This window comes from Doryrhamphus excisus, chromosome 17, assembly GCF_030265055.1.
Source record: "Doryrhamphus excisus isolate RoL2022-K1 chromosome 17, RoL_Dexc_1.0, whole genome shotgun sequence".
Lineage (NCBI taxonomy): Eukaryota > Metazoa > Chordata > Actinopteri > Syngnathiformes > Syngnathidae > Doryrhamphus > Doryrhamphus excisus.
Window position 1 is genome coordinate 6,815,629 of NC_080482.1, and position 21,983 is coordinate 6,837,611.

General features: G+C 40.7%; 3 protein-coding genes across 3 annotated transcripts; all 3 read left to right on the forward strand.

Annotated features, from left to right (window-relative positions):
• Window positions 1–968: 968 nt before the first annotated feature.
• nppcl (natriuretic peptide C-like) lies at window positions 969–2,969 on the forward strand. The gene is made up of 3 exons (XM_058053654.1): window positions 969–1,117; window positions 2,081–2,230; window positions 2,346–2,969. Exons 2-3 carry the CDS (start codon window positions 2,132–2,134, stop codon window positions 2,640–2,642), a joined length of 396 nt encoding a protein of 131 aa, XP_057909637.1. The 5' UTR covers window positions 969–1,117; window positions 2,081–2,131; the 3' UTR covers window positions 2,643–2,969.
• Window positions 2,970–4,967: 1,998 nt separating this feature from the next.
• gapdh (glyceraldehyde-3-phosphate dehydrogenase) lies at window positions 4,968–8,560 on the forward strand. Its single transcript, XM_058053570.1, has 12 exons — window positions 4,968–5,039; window positions 5,324–5,369; window positions 6,048–6,147; window positions 6,227–6,333; window positions 6,871–6,961; window positions 7,044–7,159; window positions 7,240–7,321; window positions 7,395–7,546; window positions 7,629–7,707; window positions 7,845–7,928; window positions 7,999–8,096; window positions 8,167–8,560. Exons 2-12 carry the CDS (start codon window positions 5,347–5,349, stop codon window positions 8,234–8,236), a joined length of 1,002 nt encoding a protein of 333 aa, XP_057909553.1. The 5' UTR covers window positions 4,968–5,039; window positions 5,324–5,346; the 3' UTR covers window positions 8,237–8,560.
• A 473-nt stretch (window positions 8,561–9,033) lies between these two features.
• Window positions 9,034–20,919, forward strand: iffo1b (intermediate filament family orphan 1b). Its single transcript, XM_058053684.1, has 9 exons — window positions 9,034–10,354; window positions 12,564–12,624; window positions 15,753–15,848; window positions 15,947–16,087; window positions 16,152–16,348; window positions 16,418–16,544; window positions 17,763–17,852; window positions 18,121–18,251; window positions 18,329–20,919. The coding sequence occupies exons 1-9, from the start codon at window positions 9,411–9,413 to the stop codon at window positions 18,429–18,431; spliced, it is 1,890 nt and encodes a 629-aa protein (XP_057909667.1). The 5' UTR covers window positions 9,034–9,410; the 3' UTR covers window positions 18,432–20,919.
• The last annotated feature ends 1,064 nt before the right edge of the window (window positions 20,920–21,983 follow it).

Sequence of the window (21,983 nt, forward strand, 5' to 3'; positions counted from 1 at the left end):
TTATGTGAACATTTTTGCTTGCCCCAGTCTAAAATTGAGTTAATTTTGTCTTTTAACATACCTGAAATCAACTTAGTTGGCTGAAAAATATGTTTATTTACATTTTTTTTCAAGCCGGTGTGCCGTAGAAGTGTGTGTTGTGAATCTGCCTTGCACTTTTAAAACTACTGGTTTCTTGCGCCGTATCTTTCAATGGTGTATCGCTCTGCCTGATGGTCCGCTTGCAGTCTTCCCTTCATCCGAGAGTGCCTTCCATCATTTTTCTCTGCTTTACTAACAATTTTTTCTTTTCCCCATCATTTGATATGCTTATTTTCCTAACAGGTTGGCCTCTCTTCAGTCATCAATCTTTTTCTAGGTCTCTCTCTGCCTGGTGATTTTTTTTGTCTTTTTTTTTACATTTTTCCCCCCCTCCTCACTCTGCTGCCTACTTTTTTCCACCTCCCACGGGCTCTTCACTGATATCACATGCACGGTAGTTTAACCCCCCCTAATTGCTAATCTCTTTCGCCTACCGCCCTCCTCCACACCGCATCCTCTCCCAAAAAGATGAGAGGGGTGCTCTTCTCTATGCATGCATGGCATGGTGGCTTTACATAACCACTCTGCAATATGACTGTATCCACTCCTGCTTCAAATGTATTAAAAGTGAGCTGTTATCAGAGTACCACCGAGGTTGACTATTGGAGGTAGACCCTAGTTGAAATAATCACAGGCTGCTTAACTTGACCACGCTCACTCTTGCTAGTGTTGTAATTTGGCGGCAGGGGTTGCGGGTAACTGTTGGCACAAAAAAAAAAGATCACTATGCCATTACATCCACCATGTCTTAGTTGGGTCCTGCCCCTTTGCTCAGTGGCACGAGTGGAGGCAAGATGCCCGCACACCCGCATTCCGCCTCTGCCAGAAAGAGGAGGGGGAAAAAACAATCCTAATTTCAATTCCACCACAGAGCGAATGAGGAGGAGGAAGAAGAGAAGGAGGCGTGGCAAGCCCAGTGAGATAGTGATGTTCTCAGCAGGTGCCAACAAGTGAGCGGCAGCTCGGAGTGGAGATGAAGAGGCACTAACCGCAGAAGACATCCACAAGGAGAGTTCGGTGCACTACAGTCAGCTAGGTGAGCGTGCTTTTCTTTTGCAAAAGAACCGTTATTCTTTTCACTTGCAGAAATGGAACGGCAAATCAAGTTTGATTTGATTTGTTGGGCATACTTCATTTCTTTTCCTTTCTGAACATGTCATACGGATTTTTGCAGTTAAAATGAATGCCAGTGAAATTAAATTAATTTCTTTTTCTTTAGTGCTTTGTTTCAAATTGTTTTGTTTTAATTCCACAATATGCTTTTCTCCACTTTAAAAATACTTTATTTAAATACTTTATTTCTCTAGTTTATATCAAAGTGTATTGTTATACATTTTTAGTATTTTATTTTTTAGATTTTTATATTTTAAAGTTATACTGATTTAATCCCCAAAAATACATTTTATTTTCTACCTTTTTAAAATTTAGTACATTAAGTTTATTCAAATTATAGATTTTTTTTTACCCAAGAAAGGAATTATTTTATTTTGACTTTTAAAAATACTGCATCTATATTTTCACATATTTATAACTGTATATATATATATTTGTTATATATGTATATTTCATTTATATATGTGTATATAAATATAGTTTTGAAATGTACTTATTTATATGCATATGTATACAGTATGTGTATATATAAAAAGTAAAAAAAAAATACTTTTAATTAATTTAACTGGCGAGCTAATGGCACCTTTTTCCTAAATGCTTAATTTATATTATTGATGCATTTTCTTAACTGTTTTAATCCCAAAGGGGAAACTCATTTTCGTCCTATTTAATTAATGCAGGGTTTTTTTTTCTTCTGGTTTTTATTGCTACAAGCATTACTCAAAAAAAAAAAAAAAGTTTTGGTGCCTTGCTCAATGGCACTACAGTTGTCATACAATGTCTATCTTTAGGTCAGCAGTGGGACCTGAACAATTGTCGTGTCATCATGCCACGTCCTTGCGTGCTAATCAACAAACAGTAACGACATCATGTTCCAAATGTTCAGTCTCTTGCAGCTACAGTATTTTCTGTTGGCGTGTTCATCACTTGTGCTGCCATGCTGCTTTGTCCTGTACTGCTTGGGGTCACTCTGCTCCTCATGGCCCCCTTGGACACCGGAGAGGCTCGCACTCTGCACACTCCTGATAGTGCACAGGTATGGACTTGGTTGTTGTAGTATGCAAAAGTGTAGAATGAGGATGGCTCATGAAATGTCTCCATTGTTAACTTATATGCCATGCAATTTAATGTCTTTATTTTCTAACATGAAGTTAATGGAGCAGCTTCTGGACCGCTACAACGACCTTTTGACCATGGATGATCTGGAGAACCTCTTGAACAGCCCGGCAGAGGAGCAGTCCACATTATCCTCTGGCGCCAAAGCCTCTGAGTTTTCCACCAAATGGGCTGACGTCCAGGCAGAAACACCCTGGCTCCGCCTTCTCAGAGAGGCTCTGGCCAATCAGAAGCGCGTGGAACCTGAGCAGCGCTCACGGAGGGGATGGAATCGAGGTTGCTTTGGCCTTAAATTGGACCGGATCGGGTCTATGAGTGGATTGGGGTGTTAGTTGAAATGTGCAGAGGAACAGACTGCTATCACCGTGTTGGATGCTGGATGGTAAAAGGATGTTTACATGTTGCCATGGTGTCATCACGCTAGTAGAAACCTTTAGTCGCCGTTTATATTAGAGCAGCTGTAGATTCTGCCATGTGTTGTGAGTATTGTCACCATGCAGCATCTTGTTGTACAACTTTAGTTTGAAATTGTAGCTTTAGTCTGCTAATTGGATCAAATGTTAAAGTTGTGTAATAAAACCTACTAGATTGGTGACAAACATGTACACATTTCCTTTTTATTTCATTATGATTTGCATGAATAAACAGATTAGACATTTTGTTATTCCTCTTGTTTCTTTTTTGCACACTTTTCATCAGGTACAAAAGCCGCCTTGTATTTTTTTAATTAAAAATTAAGTATAATTGTGCTGTAAATAAACCTAACTTTTTTTTTTTTTTTTATGTGCCACTAGATGGCAGCCACTCATATGTATCTTCATTGCTCCTCTGCCCCTAACGGACTTTGCACTGGACTTCCTACCCACGTTCTCAAGTTGCATAAATGATGTCTGAAAGTGTTGTCATGCATTTAAACATCAGTCAGGTAAATGAAAGCCAAAATATGTTCTTAAAAGTTCATATACTCTTCTTCTATTATGGTATTAACTCTGATTGGTTCCCTATACAATAGTCTTACAAACGCTCTTCTCTGATATTTGAGGCATATTTAATACAAGAGAGGCAGCATTTACTGTAGTACTAAAAGTAAAATGTGGCTCTGTCAGCCACCATCTAAACTTAGCATGACCTTTACTTCCCCTCTTTGACCTTAAGCTGTGGAGCAGAGGCCCAAAGTGGCATGCATGCACGCACGCACGCACGCAGCCAAGCCTGTGTTAGCTTCACTGGCACGTCTGCAAACACATAGCTGATAGCAGTGCACAATATAAGGTAAATATATTGCATGTTGTGTGGAAACACTCTGATGTTGACATGTGAGGCCTCTTATAAGCCTGTGAAAAAATGTTTTCCAATAAATTCTAGCCTACATGTATAACCATTGTCCTTAAAGGACGTTTAATTGTTCCCATCTTGTGTTGCTGCATAGATGTTTTGCAAGATGGGGCCATGTTTTGAAAATGAATTTTAAACACATGTGCTTGTCCATCTTTGAAAGGTGTGTACCAAACAGTGGCATCATTAGGCCTATTTTAGGGGGGGCTTGTATTGATTTTTACATTTTTTTAATCTATATATATATATATATTTTTTTTTTACAAAAAATCTATGAAATCTATCAAATTTCATATGATAGGGCAAAAGCAGGCTGATAAGCAAGCCAATAAGGTTAATACTAGCCTACTAGGAGTAGTAATAATCACAAGAATAATGATGATGGTAATAATAAGCTAATTAATAATATAATAATTATTGTATAATTGATTACTGCCCACTGGACAGAATGGTTGCAGAGCTTGAGCAGCGGTTTTGCAGTGTAGATTGTGTGTACTTGTGTAAATTTAATGGTGGCCTAAAACAATTGAGTATCTCGACTAAATCTGTCCAAAAGTGGGAAAGTTATATCTGGGTTCTTATTCGTTATTTGTTTTTTTTGATGTTTTGATTTTTTGCATTTTTTTTAATGTCTACTACATTCATTCATATCCTGTGCTCCTCGTGACGACCCTGATACCAAATGTGTTGTTTGCTAAAGTTACAGAGTACATTTTGAACATTTTGACCCTCACCAAGCAAAACGTCTTTGCAGGGGTATGGGCGGGACTTAGCAACTACTGTACTTCATAGGTCATTGACTTTGTCTTATGGTTCTAAAACTAAGTAGATATCTGCTTTACATGTATTTCAAAGCATTTTGAACACAACCCATTGGAATTCATTCATAATGAATCTCAATGAAGGCCTCTGCTTATGTACATTGCATGCATGGTAATTGCATACATACGTAAAGACTCAAGCTAATGGCTAATCTTTCCCGAATCGAGTGGAAAGGTGAAGGGGTCGTGGTTTTTGGACATGAAATGTCACTGTAAGGCAGAAAGAGACATGATCTTTCCCCATGAGTGTCTGTGTGGGGGTTCACTGAGAAGGTCAGAGAGGGACCCCCCAGACAAGCGATGGTGTAAACCAAACCATTGCAGACATTATGTATATCTGTGTGTGTGTGTGTGTGTGTAGGTGTGTGTGTGTGTGTGTACAATGTGGAAGCTTCTGGTGTCTCCAAGACATCACATGGTTCTGTTGCCAGCTGACCTTGACATTCAGAAAGGGGTGTGACCACGGAGGGGGCGTGGCTTTGCAATCCAGATAATGATAAAAAGGCCTGCTCAACTTTGCTCTTTCCCACTCTCACCTGGAGTCGCGAAGCAGAATCAGGCATCTCACAAACGGTAAAGTCAATTTATTACTTGGATTTTACCTGTTTAGCTAACTTAGGAAACACCTGGGAGGACACCAATTTATCTTTGAAGTGCAAAAGTTCAATGAGGATCACTACTTAAATTAACATTTTATTGTATTAATTTTGTAGTTTTATTCAAAACTGTAATAATTTTTCATTATTGTTGTAATATTTTTATTTATTTTATAAAATTAACTTATATAATTATTCAGAGCGTATTCCAGCATTTGAAACCGCTGCATGTGCTTATTTATTATCATTTCTTTCCCGCAGAGGACTCCCTCAACTCAGGCACAATGGTGAAAGTCGGTATCAACGGGTAAGAAACTATACATTTAATTTCACATATCACATAGATTCCATCTTTGCCATATGTGGTGCAAGTTAATCTTCCTAAATGTCAAGCTATTTTTAACCTCTTCTACCATGCTGGTATGACACCGTACTTCCACTAATGTGACGGCCTTCTGTCTGTCTGTGTTTTAGTAGTGATAAGATCACTACTAAAGCTAATAATCCTACTTGAACTTTGACCTTCGGTTGATAGCATTGCTAAAGACTCAGTTTCGACATTGTTTTTTTTCTTCCTGTCTAATTTCCAACCTTCTATTGGCTGGCTTGGTTATCTGGCCGCTATCCTCCCCTCTTGTATTTTGAACCCCCCCACAGTTAAAAAGTAACAGTGCTGCTGATCAAACAGTGCTTGTTGTTGTCGTCATCAGGGTTACAACACTTGGTTTGACTTTGGCGGTTTGTACGTTAAACCTGCTCCCTTTGTACTGTCAGTAGTTCAATTTCAGAGGGGAAACCTGAAGGGTTATATGGTAAATGTTTAATATTTTATACGCATATATGGAAATTTTTCAAAATGGGTAACCCTCACTTGACTGCCTTTAGTAATAATACTGACTGTCCCAACTTTGCTGGAGCTTCTGCTTGATTCTGTCGCCACCTAGCGGTCAACTTATTGAAACTACAATGACCTATCTCCTTACAGATTTGGCCGCATTGGTCGTCTGGTGACCAGAGCCGCTTTCCACTCCAAGAAGGTGGAAGTTGTGGCCATCAATGACCCCTTCATTGACCTGGAGTACATGGTGGGTTTATCAGGAGGTGTGTATATATAGAGGGTCTTGGTTTAAAATGACGACACTAAAATGTTTAGTTTTGCTTTAGGTCTACATGTTCAAGTATGACTCCACCCACGGCCGCTTCCACGGTGAGGTCAAGATTGAGGGTGACAAGCTGGTCATCGATGGACACAAGATCACTGTGTTCCATGAGTGAGTTCATAGAATAACTTCTTATGGAGGGTGTAAAAAATGCATGGAAATGTAGAATTAATGGAAAAAAATCAGTTTAACAGAAAATTAACGCCTAAAAAAAAAAAATTACCTAACAAAAAAAAATAATCACCTAACTATCATTGAATCTTAACTATATAATCTTAACTATATAATAACCTGCTGTTATTTAAATTTATAATTGAGAAGGGAATAACAACACGGTAAAAATATGCCTGGAAATTAAGGGTAATAAAAATGCTAAATTAAGGTGTTGCATCCATAAAATTACATGCATACAATGTAACGTTGAGGACTCAAACATTAGTAACACACCGCATAGCTATGAGCTACAGTCCTGACATGATACTCTCATTTTAATGGTTAACTGGTCAATGAAAAGCAAAATGGCTACTTTTTTTAAGATGTGTAGCGAAGCCTTTTTATCACAGGTGTATACATCTCACTTAACAAACAAGCTCTCATGATATATTACAGTTACAGGGACTTGACTCTTGAATTTTTTTTTTTGTGCAGGAGGGACCCTACCAACATCAAATGGGGGGATGCTGGTGCCCAGTACGTGGTTGAGTCCACTGGTGTTTTTACCACCATCGAGAAGGCCTCTGTATGTATAGCCTGTACTGTACTGGGTGCTCCTTTTTATTATTATTTTAATAAAATGAAACTAAACATACCCGATGTCGCAGGCTCACTTGAAGGGTGGCGCCAAGAGAGTCATCATCTCCGCCCCCAGCGCTGATGCACCCATGTTCGTCATGGGGGTCAACCACGAGAAGTACGACAACTCCCTCAGTGTGGTCAGGTAAGTCACTTGTGGAAAAGATTTCTAGTTTATGTAGAAGTATTTTTAAAACCTTATCTGTCATTTTCCTGTCTCCATAGCAACGCTTCCTGCACAACAAACTGCCTGGCCCCCCTGGCCAAGGTCATCCATGACAACTTTGGCATTATTGAGGGCTTGATGGTGAGGATTCAAACGTGTAAATCACCTGCATATCAACTTAAATCAAAATAATGGCTTTTTGTACCCCAATCAGAGCACTGTTCACGCCATCACCGCCACCCAGAAGACTGTGGACGGACCCTCAGGCAAGCTGTGGAGGGACGGCCGCGGTGCCAGCCAGAACATCATCCCCGCTTCGACCGGCGCAGCCAAAGCTGTTGGCAAGGTCATCCCTGAGCTCAACGGGTGGGTGTCGCAACAAATTAATTTTTTTTAAACAGTTATTCCCAAGAATGGGATTTGACTCGACTTGTGTCCATGTTGGTAGCAAGCTGACCGGCATGGCCTTCCGTGTCCCCACCCCCAACGTGTCTGTAGTCGACCTGACTGTGCGTCTGGAGAAACCAGTGAGTGAACTGTTTTGTTTTTTTTTTAAAAATTGAGTATAAAAGCTGAACTTGCAGCAAACTGCAAATAAATCATATTTATCACTGTTTATTAAATAAATAGCAATTGACCTTTTTTTTTTTTTTTTTTTGTGCAGGCCAAATACGATGACATCAAGAAGGTGGTGAAGGCCGCCTCCGAGGGCCCCATGAAGGGCATTCTGGGATACACAGAGCACCAGGTCCGCACTTGTCACACCAGTTAGTCCCTGACTTATTTGACACTGAACATGCCATGCTATCCTTTCGCAGGTGGTGTCCACAGACTTCAACGGTGACACCCACTCCTCCATCTTTGATGCTGGCGCTGGCATCGCCCTCAATGACCACTTTGTCAAGCTGGTGTCATGGTGTGTTTCATCAGATTTGATACTTTAGTGTCTCCTTTTTTTTTTACGAATGGTGATGTTTTGTTCCCAGGTACGACAATGAGTTTGGCTACAGCAACCGTGTGTGTGACCTGATGGCCCACATGGCCGCCAAGGAGTAAACTGCCACCACAGCACTTTGCCACATTCTCCACGTCAGAATTCCATCTGTACGATGACGTTTTGTCGTGTACAGGTGGAGGACTGCCTTGTTTACTAGACAATACCCCGTTGCCTGGGGAGAGACCCACCACCCCCCACATACACACACACACACACACACACACACACACGCACGCCTCTCCACAGATTGCAAAATATTTAAATTGATGACCAATTCTTGTCTGAAGTTCCCTGTTCTGCTCTTGTGAGACGTGAAGGTGTTGAGTGTCTGGTCCTGCACATCTGCTGCAGTCGGCGGAGAAATAAAAGTCCTCTTTGTGAGATTCACAGCCTCTTGTGTTGTGTTCATGAACATCAGGCACATCAGTAGCTGACCACTTCCTGGTTTATGGTTGATGTATTTTTATTACATTTTAAAATGAATTAATTGTAAATAATGGTGCAGAGGAAATTATTGAGAATTTTCCCTTTTTTTGGAACACTTTCTTTGATAATACAAATATATTTGCACAGTCGTGTGTATTTAACTGTATATATTTGGGGAATTATGTCATAACAGCGCCCTGCAGGCTCATGTGCTGTAATTTCCTATACCGTCTGCAGCCACTAGAGGGCACTAGAGTTGGATAATATCTGACACTTGCTGTGCTTGCTGATGTTACCTTAATACCCATTCTAATTGTTCTCCGTTTATTTTAGCTCTTCGGTAGCGTCCATAAGCATCCACGTGGATTATATTGTAGAATTGGAGTTTCAAGAGAATATGTGGTTTCTGTATGGGTTTTGTGCAGTGCGGAAATCAAAGAGTTAAAGCTCCAGCTGCTCTTCTGGTGGCGTCATTACGGTAAGCCTGGCAGCACTTGTCCTGCGGTCACATCTTGTTGCCACAACCAGAGGTACGAAGAGACATCGGATTTATGCTCCATTCATCCGCTTTTCCTCCGCTTTATTTGCCTAAAACCTCCACCCCAGACGCGGATGAGCTATTGCTGCGATTCGTCTCCGTTTGACGGTGTTCATTTTGTGAATTATTTAGCTGCTTTTCGCTCTCCTTGCGGACGGTCACAGCTAAGACCTTAAAGCTTTGAGTCTTAATTCAGAGGCGCTTATATAAGAAGGTAAACATTTTATTGTTTTTATTCTGCATTGGAGAGACTTTCGCCGTCCGTGTTCATGCCAGATCTGCAGCGATTTAGTTTTCCATACCATAGCATGAATCCATTGTTGGGGGCCACCACACATCTCCAACAACAACCGCAGCCGAGCCAAGCAGCAGGACAACCTCTCGAATCCCCATCGGGCCTCCTCCCGGACGCCGTTTTCGGTGCTTCGGATCCGGCGTCTTTTCTCCTGGGCGATCTCCCCGGACCAGGAGGGCCTGATCATCCGGGTCCCGAGTTCCCCTCACAGAGCTCCCCTTACCTCCACCACTACCCCCCTCACCACCACCTCCACCACCACCAGACTGTGCACCATCCTCCAGCAGCAATGGCTCTCAGAAACGACCTGGGCTCCAACATCAGCGTCCTCAAGACCTTGAACCTGAGATTTAGATGCTTCCTGGCTAAAGTGCACGAGCTGGAACGCCGGAATAAGGTTCTGGAGAAGCAGCTTCAGCAGGCCTTGGATGTCAACAAGGGATGCGGCGAGGCCAGGCCACACACCCAAGAGGCTGGAGTGCAAACGGGTTTTGTCGGAGCCATCCCGCTCAGACCTGGATCGCTACCTTTCCACAACACCAACAACTCAGCCAGGAGGCCAACCACTTTATTCCCACCCTCCCTCCAAGCACCGCCGCCTGACAATTCCACCCAAACCCACACCACTTGTAACCCAGCTATCACCATCAGCCAGGCGTCACCTTCCGTGGACTCCCCAGGATCCAGAACAACAGGACCAGTCCGCAACATCACATCTGCTCCACGCTTCCTCCCGGGAACCATCTGGTCCTACAACCCTACTCGCAGATATGGAACGGAGCGTCTCACCAGTCCGGGGGTGTCCTGGGTGCACCCGGATGGAGTCGGGGTCCAGATTGACACCATTACTCCTGAAATCCGAGCGCTCTACAACGTCCTGGCTAAAGTCAAGCGGGAGCGGGATGAGTATAAACGCAGGTAAATGGAATGAATCCACTTTATTGACCTGTTTTTCCACACTTGGTTCTTGCTGAGTCAGCACAAATGCCACCCGGTCTGACCCGGTCCTGCCGCAGAGGCAGGTGCTGCTGCTAGAAATATACCCACTAGATTAACGGCTTTCTAAATATATAAGGAAGAATGAAGGTCAATCATGTGAAGATTAGTCACATTGGAGCTTTGGGCCTGTTGGGGAGTGGCCTGGATATTCTATAGTGATATCTTATATATATAATATACAATATATATAAGCATGTAGCATATTTAGTGGTTAATAGAACATTTAAGGTACATACATTAGAAATATGTTGCAGTTTTATTGCCTCTCACTAACAGAATTAGCTCTTTTTTATGCTTTAATTCCGATAAAACCGCTCATTGGGCAGCACCCTTGTCAATCACTTGAGGATGTCATGTTTACATTTCTTCTATAAGGATGCTGATTGGTTCGTTCCTTATTTTGACTGTTCAAATGCAGCATTGGAGGCGGCACGGCGTTCAAGTGGTTAGCGCGCAGACCTCACAGCTAGGAGACCAAGGGTTCAATTCCACCCTTGGCCATCTATGTGTGGAGTTTGAATGTTCTCCCTGTGTGTGTGTGGGGGTTTTCTCCTGGTATTCCGTTTTTCTCCCACATTCCAAAAACATGCTAGGTTAATTAGCGACTCCAAATTGTCCATAGGTATGAATGTGAGTGTGAATGGTTGTTTGTCTATATGTGCCATGTGATTGGCTGGCGACCAGTCCAGGGTGTACCCCGCCTCTCGCCCAAAGACAGCTGGGATAGGCTCCAGCACCCCCCTGCGACCCTCGTGAGGATAAGCGGTAGAAAATGAATGAATGAATGAATGAAATGCAGCATTGGAGAAAAGTAGGAATAGTGCCATTGAACACATCACAAATTGGATGTACTCTAAAGACACTGAATCATTTGACTCTGTGCACACACAAAATGCTACATGTAGGATTATGTAATGGAGGTAGTATGCAAATTGTTGCTGATGATTGACATGTGGACTGGCCAATGACTGCTTTTTTTTACTTAGTTTTGTCCCAAGTTTACAGGTAGGAAGTGAAGCTTTGAACAGCATTTACGGTACATTCAAAGGTCAGAAGGTTGCCAGTTTAATTCCCTGATTAAGATTTCAAGACTGTGTCTCGTCACTGTACATTTTTTTCAGGTTTTCATTCCACTTTGTTTTTTTTGAGGTGCCATGGTTCCTGAATACCACACCAGTCACTAAAACATCCTGTCAGTTTGAATGTTGCCTGGTGCATTCAATGTCATAGGAAGAGTGTGTGATGGGAGTCTTTAAAGGCATGGGTGCGTTCATGTCTGTCTGGCTTCAAATAACCTTCATGTGCTGAGCATTTTTTCTCCCAAGTGACGTCTGGCAACCCAGCTATGACTTTTGTATAAACCACCAAAAGGACATTTTTGTTCCTGTTTATTTGAGTTTATTTAACCGTACACACAGTGAATGCACCTTCCCCCTCTGTCACTCCTCTCCATATCTGCAATGCACCATGCACTGCAAGTCGCTAGAAAGAGTGTGGTGTGTGGTGGTGGTGGGAGGGTGGCCTTCCTTACGAAAGGTTGCGAAACTCCTCTGTATTCTGCAAACGTTACATCTCGTGTTTTCTGGAATGATGGCGATGCACCTCCAGATCTCCATGTGTCGCAGTAGTTATAAAAAAAAAAACGTGCATCCTTAATGAGATGATGCAGCAGGTCTGCAGTGTGAGTGTGAATCACACACACACACACACACACAAAGCATCATAGAGGGCGCCCAGGCTTTTAAATGTATTAAAAGTTAGGATTAATGGCATCACAGTGGTGCACTTTTCAATCAAACAAACAATTTATGAGCCCGGCTACAAGCCCTGAATCTTTATTTGTCGTTTAAGCGTGGCATTGTGAAGACCTACGGGTACATGTACACCATGGTGGGAACAGTTTGAGGAAGGCCCTTTTCTGTTCCCACTGCCCAAAGCAAAGTCTATAAAGGCACATTTGGCTGACTTTGGTGCGGAAGAAGCCCATTACACCTATACATAATAATAATAATCCTAATAGTTTACATCGTATGCTATAAGTATTGATAATATTTGATTTATTATTCGATATGTGCTTATGTAAAGTCTTCTAGCCTCATTTCACCTTTTGGATTTGTTTGAATTGTAGATGGGAAGAAGAATACACAATGAGAATGGACCTGCAGCGGAAGATTGCAGACTTGCAGGAGGTAATATAATACGTGGTGTGCATGTTTTTGTGTGTGTGTGGGGGGGGGCAACATGATATCATGATAATATTGTGGGATATCCGATCAAACATCAAGCTAGCCCAACCTCAAAACTCCAGTGCAATCGCATTTTCCGTAGGAAACCATGGAAATATAAATAATCTGTTCCAGGGTGAAACTGCAGCCATCATAAAACATTTATTATGAACTCAATTGTCTTTGACGTCTTTTTTGTGCAAGAGGTGATGATGCAACTCCACAATAGAACTATAGTGCATTTTATAAGAACTCGGCCTGCAACTTTCCCATCGAAATAAAAGCTGAACAGCAACCAGGAAGTGAAAAAGCATAGACTCTTGTAACATTGAAGACACACATTACACATTGAGGGGGAATTTGAATGTTTTCGCACGTGTGCACGCCTTCACAAACATCAAGCTAGCCCAACCTCAAAGATCCAGTACGATCCCAATTGTTCCAATTAGGAAACCATGTAAATATAAATAATCTGTTCCAGGGTCAAACTGTGACCATTATAAAACATTTATTATGAACTAATCCGTATTTACAAGTTTTTTTTGCGCAAGAGAAAAAAAAGAGATGATGATGCAACTCCACAATAGAACTATAGTGCATTTTATAAGAACTCGGCCTGCAACTTTCCCATAGAAATAAAAGCTGAACAGCAACCAGGAAGTGAAAAGGCATAGACTCTTGTAACATTGAAGACACACATTACACATTGAGGGGGAATTTGAATGTTTTCGCACGTGTGCACACCTTCACAAACATCAAGCTAGCGCAACCTCAAAGATCCAGTACGATCCCAATTGTCCTTAGGAAACCATGGATATATAAATAATCTGTTCCAGGGTCAAACTGTGACCATTATAAAACATTTATTATGAACTAATCCGTATTTACAAGTTTTTTTTGCGCAAGAGAAAAAAAAGAGATGATGATGCAACTCCACAATAGAACTATAGTGCATTTTATAAGAACTCGGCCTGCAACTTTCCCATAGAAATAAAAGCTGAACAGCAACCAGGAAGTGAAAAGGCATAGACTCTTGTAACATTGAAGACACACATTACACATTGAGGGGGAATTTGAATGTTTTCGCACGTGTGCACACCTTCACAAACATCAAGCTAGCGCAACCTCAAAGATCCAGTACGATCCCAATTGTCCTTAGGAAACCATGGATATATAAATAATCTGTTCCAGGGTCAAACTGTGACCATTATAAAACATTTATTATGAACTAATCTGCTTTTACGTTTTTTTTGCGCAAGAGAAAAAAAGAGATGATGATGCAACTCCACAATAGAACTATAGTGCATTTTATAAGAACTCGGCCTGCAACTTTCCCATAGAAATAAAAGCTGAACAGCAACCAGGAAGGCATAGACTCTTGTAACATTGAAGACACACATTACACATTGAAGGGGAATTTGAATGTTTTTGCACATGTGCACGCCTTCACTAACATCAAGCTAGCCCAACCTCAAAGATCCAGTACGATCCCAATTGTCCTTAGGAAACCATGGATATATAAATAATCTGTTCCAGGGTCAAACTGTGACCATCATAAAACGTTTATTATGAACTGATCCGTCTTTTACGTTTTTTTTTTGTGCAAGAGGAAAAAAGAGGTGATGATGCAACTCCACAATACTCCACTATAGTGCATTTTATAAGAACTCGGCCTGCAACTTTCCCATAGAAATAAAAGAGTCTTTTGGGTACTTGATTTCTTGAATTTCTTTCAGAAATGAAGGCTGGGATGGAATGAATTAATGGTACTTAACATGACGATGTAAAATGTAATAAGTGTTGCAAAAAAAATAGCCAATGAAAAAGTACAACACAAACACGGCAGTTTTTTCTGACAAATAGCAGGACTTGATGAGAAGGTACATGACTTCTACTAATTCTGCGTACCGTATATTGTACCTCACAGTTGTGTTGTGTTGTGCTAGGCTCATCTGTAGGAGGCGTGCATGAATAAGTCAACAGGGGGCGCCGTTAAAAGACAATTACTGCTGTTCTTAAGTAGTCGACGAGGCATTTAGTATTTACAATGTTTTCATGCGGTTTCTTTTACTGCTGAAAGCTCTTGCATAACATAGAATTTGCAGCATGCACATACGTATGTGGGCGCTTGCAGCTCTTGTGTGTACGCCTTGGTGTTTTCGGGCTTCCTGTTTGTGTATACAATATGTCTATTTATGTATTTCTATACTGTATATATACACAGTTACAGTCAGACAAGACATTCAAGCACACAATGGGTGTATGTAAACGTCTCACATTAGCTACGTTTACATGGACCCAAATATTCCAATTCCATTCGGGTTATTTGTTCAAACGGAAAGAATGTAACCTTTGTATACACCTCATTCCGAAAGAAAAGTGCCAATCCGAATGAATATATAATCGGATTCACAGGGGTGGAATATTCCTTTCCCCAATCCGATTGAGGTATCTTGTAACCGTTCAATCGGAAAGTTGTTACACTGCGTTCTTCTTCGTGGTGTTTTTCTTCTTCTGTTGTTTATTAGCAGCTTTCGTGTGCATTAGCGCTATCTGTGGAACAGAATCTAAACCCTTCTATACGCCATTCACAAGTCCAGTTTTATTAAAAAAAGAAAATATATATCTATATAAAACATGTGCAGAGCTTAATTATAATATATTAGATTATAAAGATTGAACTTTATCTTTTCCTCTTCCCGGGTGCGTTCTTTCAGCGAATGCTGAGATATGATGTAACACGTAGCACGAGACGTTTTTCGATTTAAAAAAAATGGAGTCGAACAATCGGCACTGGACTGCTGCGGAAAGTTTGTTTTTGTTTGGAATTTCAAGACTGGACGAAGGAAAAACTGGCAATACGGAGTTATTGGAAAAACTCGAAGTCGGTATCACGTGATGTTGGTGTTTACACTTTACTGGGCATGCCCCATTGACTATTCTGGTTGATTATAGCGGCGCATGTAGACACGTGATTGGAATATTCCTTTCCATGTATACCATTGTATACTTTCGGAAAAGTCATTCGGAAAGATTCCATTCGGAATTAAAAAAAACTCCTCATGTAAACGTGGCTAATGTGCGTCATGCAGGACCTGCAGGAGAGCGAAGGCTGCCAAGACGAGCTGGCCCTCAGAGTTCAGCAGCTGAAGGCCGAGCTGGTTCTCTTCAAGGGCCTCATGAGCAACGTGAGCTTCATTTTTTTTTCTCTTCTCATGGTGTCATGTGATCAAGAACCATCCCATTGGGGATAGAACTTAAATTAAACAAGCCTGTCTGATTAAAGGACCTGTCGGATCTGGACACCAAGATCCAGGAGAAGGCCATGAAAGTGGACATGGACATCTGCCGAAGGATCGATATCACAGCTCGCCTTTGTGACGTGGCACAGCAGAGGAACTGTGAAGATGTCATCCAGATGTACCAGGTGGAGACCACATCATCCATGTTGTTAATTTGTGAACAGAGACTTAAACTAAAAACCTGTACAGGTTCCAAACAACCAGTCGTCTTTAAGTCTGCGTCGCAAACAAACGCCTCAGTCCGTAAATGGCAGCGAGGGAGACGAAACGGTCAGCACCTCGGAGAGCGACACAGGCATAGCTAAGGAAGAGGAACACCAGCAGCAGCATGGTGGATCATCGGCCAATCAGATCAACGAAGAGATGCAGAGGATGCTCAACCAGCTGTGAGTGGTCATGTGACTTTCTGGAGACTTAAGTCACCTTTGAACTTTTGGTTCATTCATGTGCTATAGGCGCGAGTGTGAGTTTGAGGACGACTGCGACAGTCTGGCCTGGGAGGAGACGGAGGAGACGCTGCTTTTGTGGGAGGATTTCCCAGGATGCACCTTGCCTCCAGACCCCGCCCACTTACCTGGAGAGGTAGCACAATATACATTCTATGATGTCATTTTTTAGGTTATTATGTAATGTTTTACTAGAGCGGAAATATAACATTTTGTGAATCATGGGGTGTTCTCCCTGTGCATGCGTGGGTTTTCTCCGGGTATTCCGGTTTCCTCCCACATTCCAAAAACATGCTAGGTTAATTGGCGACTCCAAATTGTCCATAGGTATGAATGTGAGTGTGAATGGTTGTTTGTCTATATGTGCCCTGTGATTGGCTGGTGACCAGTCCAGGGTGTACCCCGCTGGGATAGGCTCCAGCACCCCTGCTACCCTCATGAGGATAAGTGTTAGAAAATGAATGAATTAATGAATTAATCATGGGGTTTAAGATATTTTTTTATTTGGTGGGGTAATTATATCACTTTTGTTTCTGCTTGTTTGTTGTTTTTTTTGTGGGTAAAGTGTGTTTCGGGTCAAATTTTTGTACAGTAAATATATTTTTTCTGTTCACATCATTTTTTTTAGCTTAAAATATAATATTTTAGTGGGAATTTTGAATATTTTGTGGTTTTTTTAGGAAGCAAAATGATGTACTTGTATTATATTTATATTTCAATTGGGCTAAAAATATGTCTTTTTGTGGTGCCAATTTCTAGCTTTTGAGGGTTTTTTTTGTTTACATTCAGCATGGAGCCATGAAACAGGAGCTCATCATGAGTTTTGTATGAAATATCTAGTGCAGGGGTGTCCAAACTGCAGCCTGAGGACCAAATGTGGACAGCAGCTCATATTTTACTGGGTCACAGCATAAAAGGTGTCATAATAGGTGATGATGATGAATCATCATCAATCAAATGATGATTGACAATCAAATTGATGGTTGACAATCAAATGCTGATTCATTATTTAATTATTTAATTATTTAATTATTTAATTATTTAATTATTTAATTATTTAATTATTTAATTATTTAATATTAATCGGCATTTGATTGTCAATCATCATTATTAATTATTATTAATATAATTATTAATAATAATAAGCTTTGTCACCTAAACATACATAAGCATACATTTTTGCAGAATACTTTGAACTGGTGTTTATGTTGTTCATTTGTTTAGCATGTTTAGCATGTTGTTTCACATTATGTATAAATGTAATACTATTTGACACTAAATGAATGTGACCTCAAACTACACAGTATTTATCATCTAAGTAAGCTTTTTTTTTTTTTTTACTTCACCCCACTAGGAGGATTGTCTGGAAAAAGTGATAAATGACACAGAGTGTTTGTTCAAGTCCCGAGAGAAGGAATACCAGGAGACGATTGACCAGATTGAGGTGAGACAGGCACTCTTTTATTGTTTACTTCCTTAATTAACCAGGAAGTAGCCTGTTTACTAACTGACAGTCAAGTATTGGCATTCTGTTATTTAGTTATTTGAAATGCTCCAATTAACCATAATTTGAACGTTCACCCCCTGCGCCAAAGTTGGTCCTGTCCTGTATAGATTACTACCACCACAGAGCCATCAATACTGTCAGTACCTAAGGAGGTATTGATTACATAAAGTGCATACTCAGCTGATCAATGGAGTTTTTCCTCCAGCTGGAGTTGGCCACAGCCAAGAGCGACATGAACCGCCACTTACACGAGTACATGGAGATGTGCTCCATGAAGAGAGGCCTGGACGTCCAGATGGAGACCTGCAGGAGACTCATCACGCAAAGCGGAGACAGGTACAGCACACGCTAAACACGTCATTCGGTGAAATCACTAAAAAAAAAAAAAAAAAACGTCCCTCCTACCTTCGCAGTAACGCGCCGGCCGCTCAGACGTCCTCTGATGATAGCGATCAGAGAGAAAGCGACAGGAGCTCGGCCTCGCCTCCTTCCTCCTCCAACGCCGGGAGGTCCTGACATCTTGCTGCCGAGGTCATGTGATCTCCTCAACAGTGCTGCACTATCACGTCACACATAATCAGTCACATCGTATGTAGTCCGTATGTGTGTTCTCATCTTCGTCAAAGCACTTGGACATTTTAGTAGGATTTAGTACAAAAAGTCAAGCATCAAAAATATGTTATTGTTGTTTTTGGAAGGAATTATGGACAAAATGTAGGCTTTGGGGGTGGTGCTAGTTTATCTGAAAATAAAATGTTTTTTAGTGGAAAATAATATGTTATGCAGTGTAAATGTAGGCCATTTTTTGGAACAAAATATTGCCGTTTTTCTTTTCCAAATAAGCAAAAAAGAACAAATAAATGCAGCCAGGTGAAAATATAGCTTTTTTTGTGGCCAAAGTTATCATTTTTAACTAAAATGTTTGTAGCGTTTCACATCAAAATCAATATACAGTATAATTTTGGGTGGCAAAATGTAATTTTTGCAGAGCGTTTATTGGTATACAACAAATTATACGTATATGCTTTTATGCACTTTGGGGGATAATATGACCTTTAACTACAGGGAAAATGTTTTTGTGGTGCAAAGAAAGCAAGGTGAGGCTGCACGGTGGATGAGTGGTTAGGGCACAGGCCTCACAGCTAGGACACCCGAGTTCAATTCCACCCTGGAGTTTACATGGGTTTTCTCCGGGTACTCCGGTTTCCTCCCACATTCCAAAAACATGCTAGGTTAATTGTTGACTCCAAATTGTCCATAGGTATGAATGTGAGTGTGAATGGTTGTTTGTCTATATGTGCCCTGTGATTGGATGGCGACCAGTCCAGGGTGTACCCCGCCTCTCACCCGAAGACAGCTGGGATAGGCTCCAGCAACCCCCGCGACCCTCGTGAGGAAAAAGCGGTAGAAAATGAATGAATGAATGAAAGAAAGCAAGGCAAGGCTGCACGGTGGTTGAGTGGTTAGCGCGCAGGCCTCACAACTAGGACACCTGACTTCAATTCCACCCTCGGCTATCTCTGTGTGGAGTTTGCGTGGGTTTTCTCCAAGTACTCCGGTTTCCTCCCACATTCCAAAAACATGCTAGGTTAATTAGCGACTCCAAATTGTCCATAGGTATGAATGTGAGTGTGAATGGTTGTTTGTCTATATGTGCCCTGTGATTGGCTGGCGACCAGTCCAGGGTGTACCCCGCCGAAGACAGCTGGGATAGGCTCCAGCACCTAGAGTGTGTTTCGGGTCAAATATTTGTGCAGAAAAAATATTTTTTCTGTTTTAAATATTTTTTTTTAGGTTAAAATATAATATTTTAGTGGGAATTTAGAGTATTTTGTGTTTTTTTTAGGAAGCAAAATGGGGTTCTTGTATTCAATTGGGCTAAAATATGTCTTTTTGTGGTGCCAGTTTCTAGCTTTTGGGGTTTTTTTGTTGTTTACATTCACCATGGAGCCATGAAAACATTTTTACATTTTGAGTCCAATTCTGAACTTCATATAGTGCTTAACTTTTTGTCCAATTTCCTACTGAATTGTCCTGCATTACAAAGTAGCTGAAAATATTACATAATGCTTCTTGTGATGTCATCCTCATGCAGCGATGCTTTAGGCAGAATGTAGCGTAAAACCAAGGCAAACATCCCTACGTTCATCACACTATGTAAAGTTGTTGGTAGCAATCAGGCTTCTACTGGCGCTTGTGTCTACGGACGTACATTTGTAATATGATGTCACCAATCAGCGTTTTACTGCCTCACAACTGCGGAGTGCATTTTCTTTGGACATTATTATTATTATTAGAGACGCAATTGTACACAAAATATGCTTTAAAGAATGTTGACGAAGATATAGTCGCTGGTGTTTGTTCAATGTTTAGAATTTGGATGAGTGGATAGAAATTGGATTAGTGTGCGTACTTTTTACATATGAGAGGCAAATTTGTTCAAAGAAGTGAACCCGCCCGAGTGCCAAAACGTAAGAAAGGAAATACAAAAAGATGCTGCTGAAGCTTATTTTCACCGACGTGCTTACACAACTGAACTTATTTCCAAGCCTGTTAAAGGTTTGCACATTGAAAGTAAAAAAAAAAACAAAACAAAAAATGAAACAATCAACATGTAATTGAGACACACTGTAAATAGCAAACGACAGTATTCAGTATTTCTTGTGTTTATCAGTCAATTGGACAAATTTTATCAGTGAGCTTGTTATCCATTAAAAAAAAGAAGACATTTGAGGTTTCTTTAACATGAATGCATGGCATAAAATTGACAATATATGAAAAAACGTTGGAGAAATTTTTTTTTTTTTTTTGAGGGATTGTCTTTGTATGCATGTGCCAGTGTGCCGGTGTATGGGCTTTATCGCTGAATCGCAAATGATCTAGTAACAAAGAAAGACACTCAAGCAAATGTACGCAACAAGAAAAAAAAAACTACAACGAAAGTATCCCAGACTTCATATTCATATTTAAAGATATAATAATTATTTACAGTTGAAATAAACAATCTCAGATCATTTCAGTGTGCAACAAAGCACAATTAGAAGAATATTATCACCATATTAACACAAGAGGTGTCCAGGCTGGTCCACCAATAATAAAAAGCACTAAAAGTAGGTGACACTTGGTTGCCATGGCAATAACACAGACTCTATTCTCCTTCTTATCAGTCAGTGTGCCATCAATTGTATTCTAATTCATTCACTTTGAAGTCAAATTTTTACATATGGTTGCTTTAAATGGAATGACCTTTTGCCCATATGAGCGTATGCATTTGCTAAGTGAATTGAAATATAATAATGGAATGTAAACAGACATTTGATCTTATATTTTTTAAACTTTTTTTTGTTTGTTGATTTCATGGAAGTATGCTACTGTAAGTAAATAGTGTACATACTGTATTTAAAAGCTTGAAACATCCACTAAGCGTCCTTGCAGAGTTGCGGGATAGTCCGTGTGTCCAACAGGAGAGGGAAGAGAATAAAGGATGAATCTCAGCAAGAGAAAGACTGTGTATGATTGATTGAATATTGGTTATGATTATTGGTTATTATTGGTTATGATCCATCTGTTTTTGTGTTGGGATAAATAAGAAAATTAGAGTCCAGCAGACCCGCTGGAGGATAAAGGTGTAGAAAATGGATGGATGGATAACTGAGAGGTTTCCACTGTGTTTCTGACCAGAAAAGTGCATTAGAAGCAAGTTGAAAAAAATGATACACCCCCCTTACGGTTTTTGTCAAAAATCACAAAATTGAAAGTCTGGCATTTTATGCCATTTTTGGGTGCTTCTGGTGCCCCTGTTGAGTGTGTGTGAGGTTTCCACTGTGTTTCTGACCAGAAAAGTGCATTAGAAGCAAGTTGAAAGAAACTGAAATGACATACCCCCACCTGAAAAACATCAGAAAAGTAGGATTTTTTGCCTTCTTTAGGTCCTGCCGGGACCCATGATTAATGTGTGGTGGGTTTTGTCCACTTCCCGGACCAGGAAGGTGTCATTTAAACAACTCAAACAAAGGCGAAAAATCGACAGCCGCGGACCTGAAAAACGGGCAAAAAAACGAAGCGTCA

Coding starts and splice junctions, on each gene's coding strand:
- nppcl (XM_058053654.1), top strand. CDS start 2,132: ATGCTGCTTTGTCCTGTACTGCTTGGGGTCACTCTGCTCCTCATGGCC. Junction 2,231..2,345: donor ACACTCCTGATAGTGCACAG/GTATGGACTTGG, acceptor TCTAACATGAAG/TTAATGGAGCAGCTTCTGGA.
- gapdh (XM_058053570.1), top strand. CDS start 5,347: ATGGTGAAAGTCGGTATCAACGG. Junction 6,962..7,043: donor CCACCATCGAGAAGGCCTCT/GTATGTATAGCC, acceptor CCGATGTCGCAG/GCTCACTTGAAGGGTGGCGC. Junction 7,547..7,628: donor GTCATCCCTGAGCTCAACGG/GTGGGTGTCGCA, acceptor CCATGTTGGTAG/CAAGCTGACCGGCATGGCCT.
- iffo1b (XM_058053684.1), top strand. CDS start 9,411: ATGCCAGATCTGCAGCGATTTAGTTTTCCATACCATAGCATGAATCCA. Junction 10,355..12,563: donor CGGGATGAGTATAAACGCAG/GTAAATGGAATG, acceptor TTTGAATTGTAG/ATGGGAAGAAGAATACACAA. Junction 12,625..15,752: donor AGATTGCAGACTTGCAGGAG/GTAATATAATAC, acceptor TGCGTCATGCAG/GACCTGCAGGAGAGCGAAGG.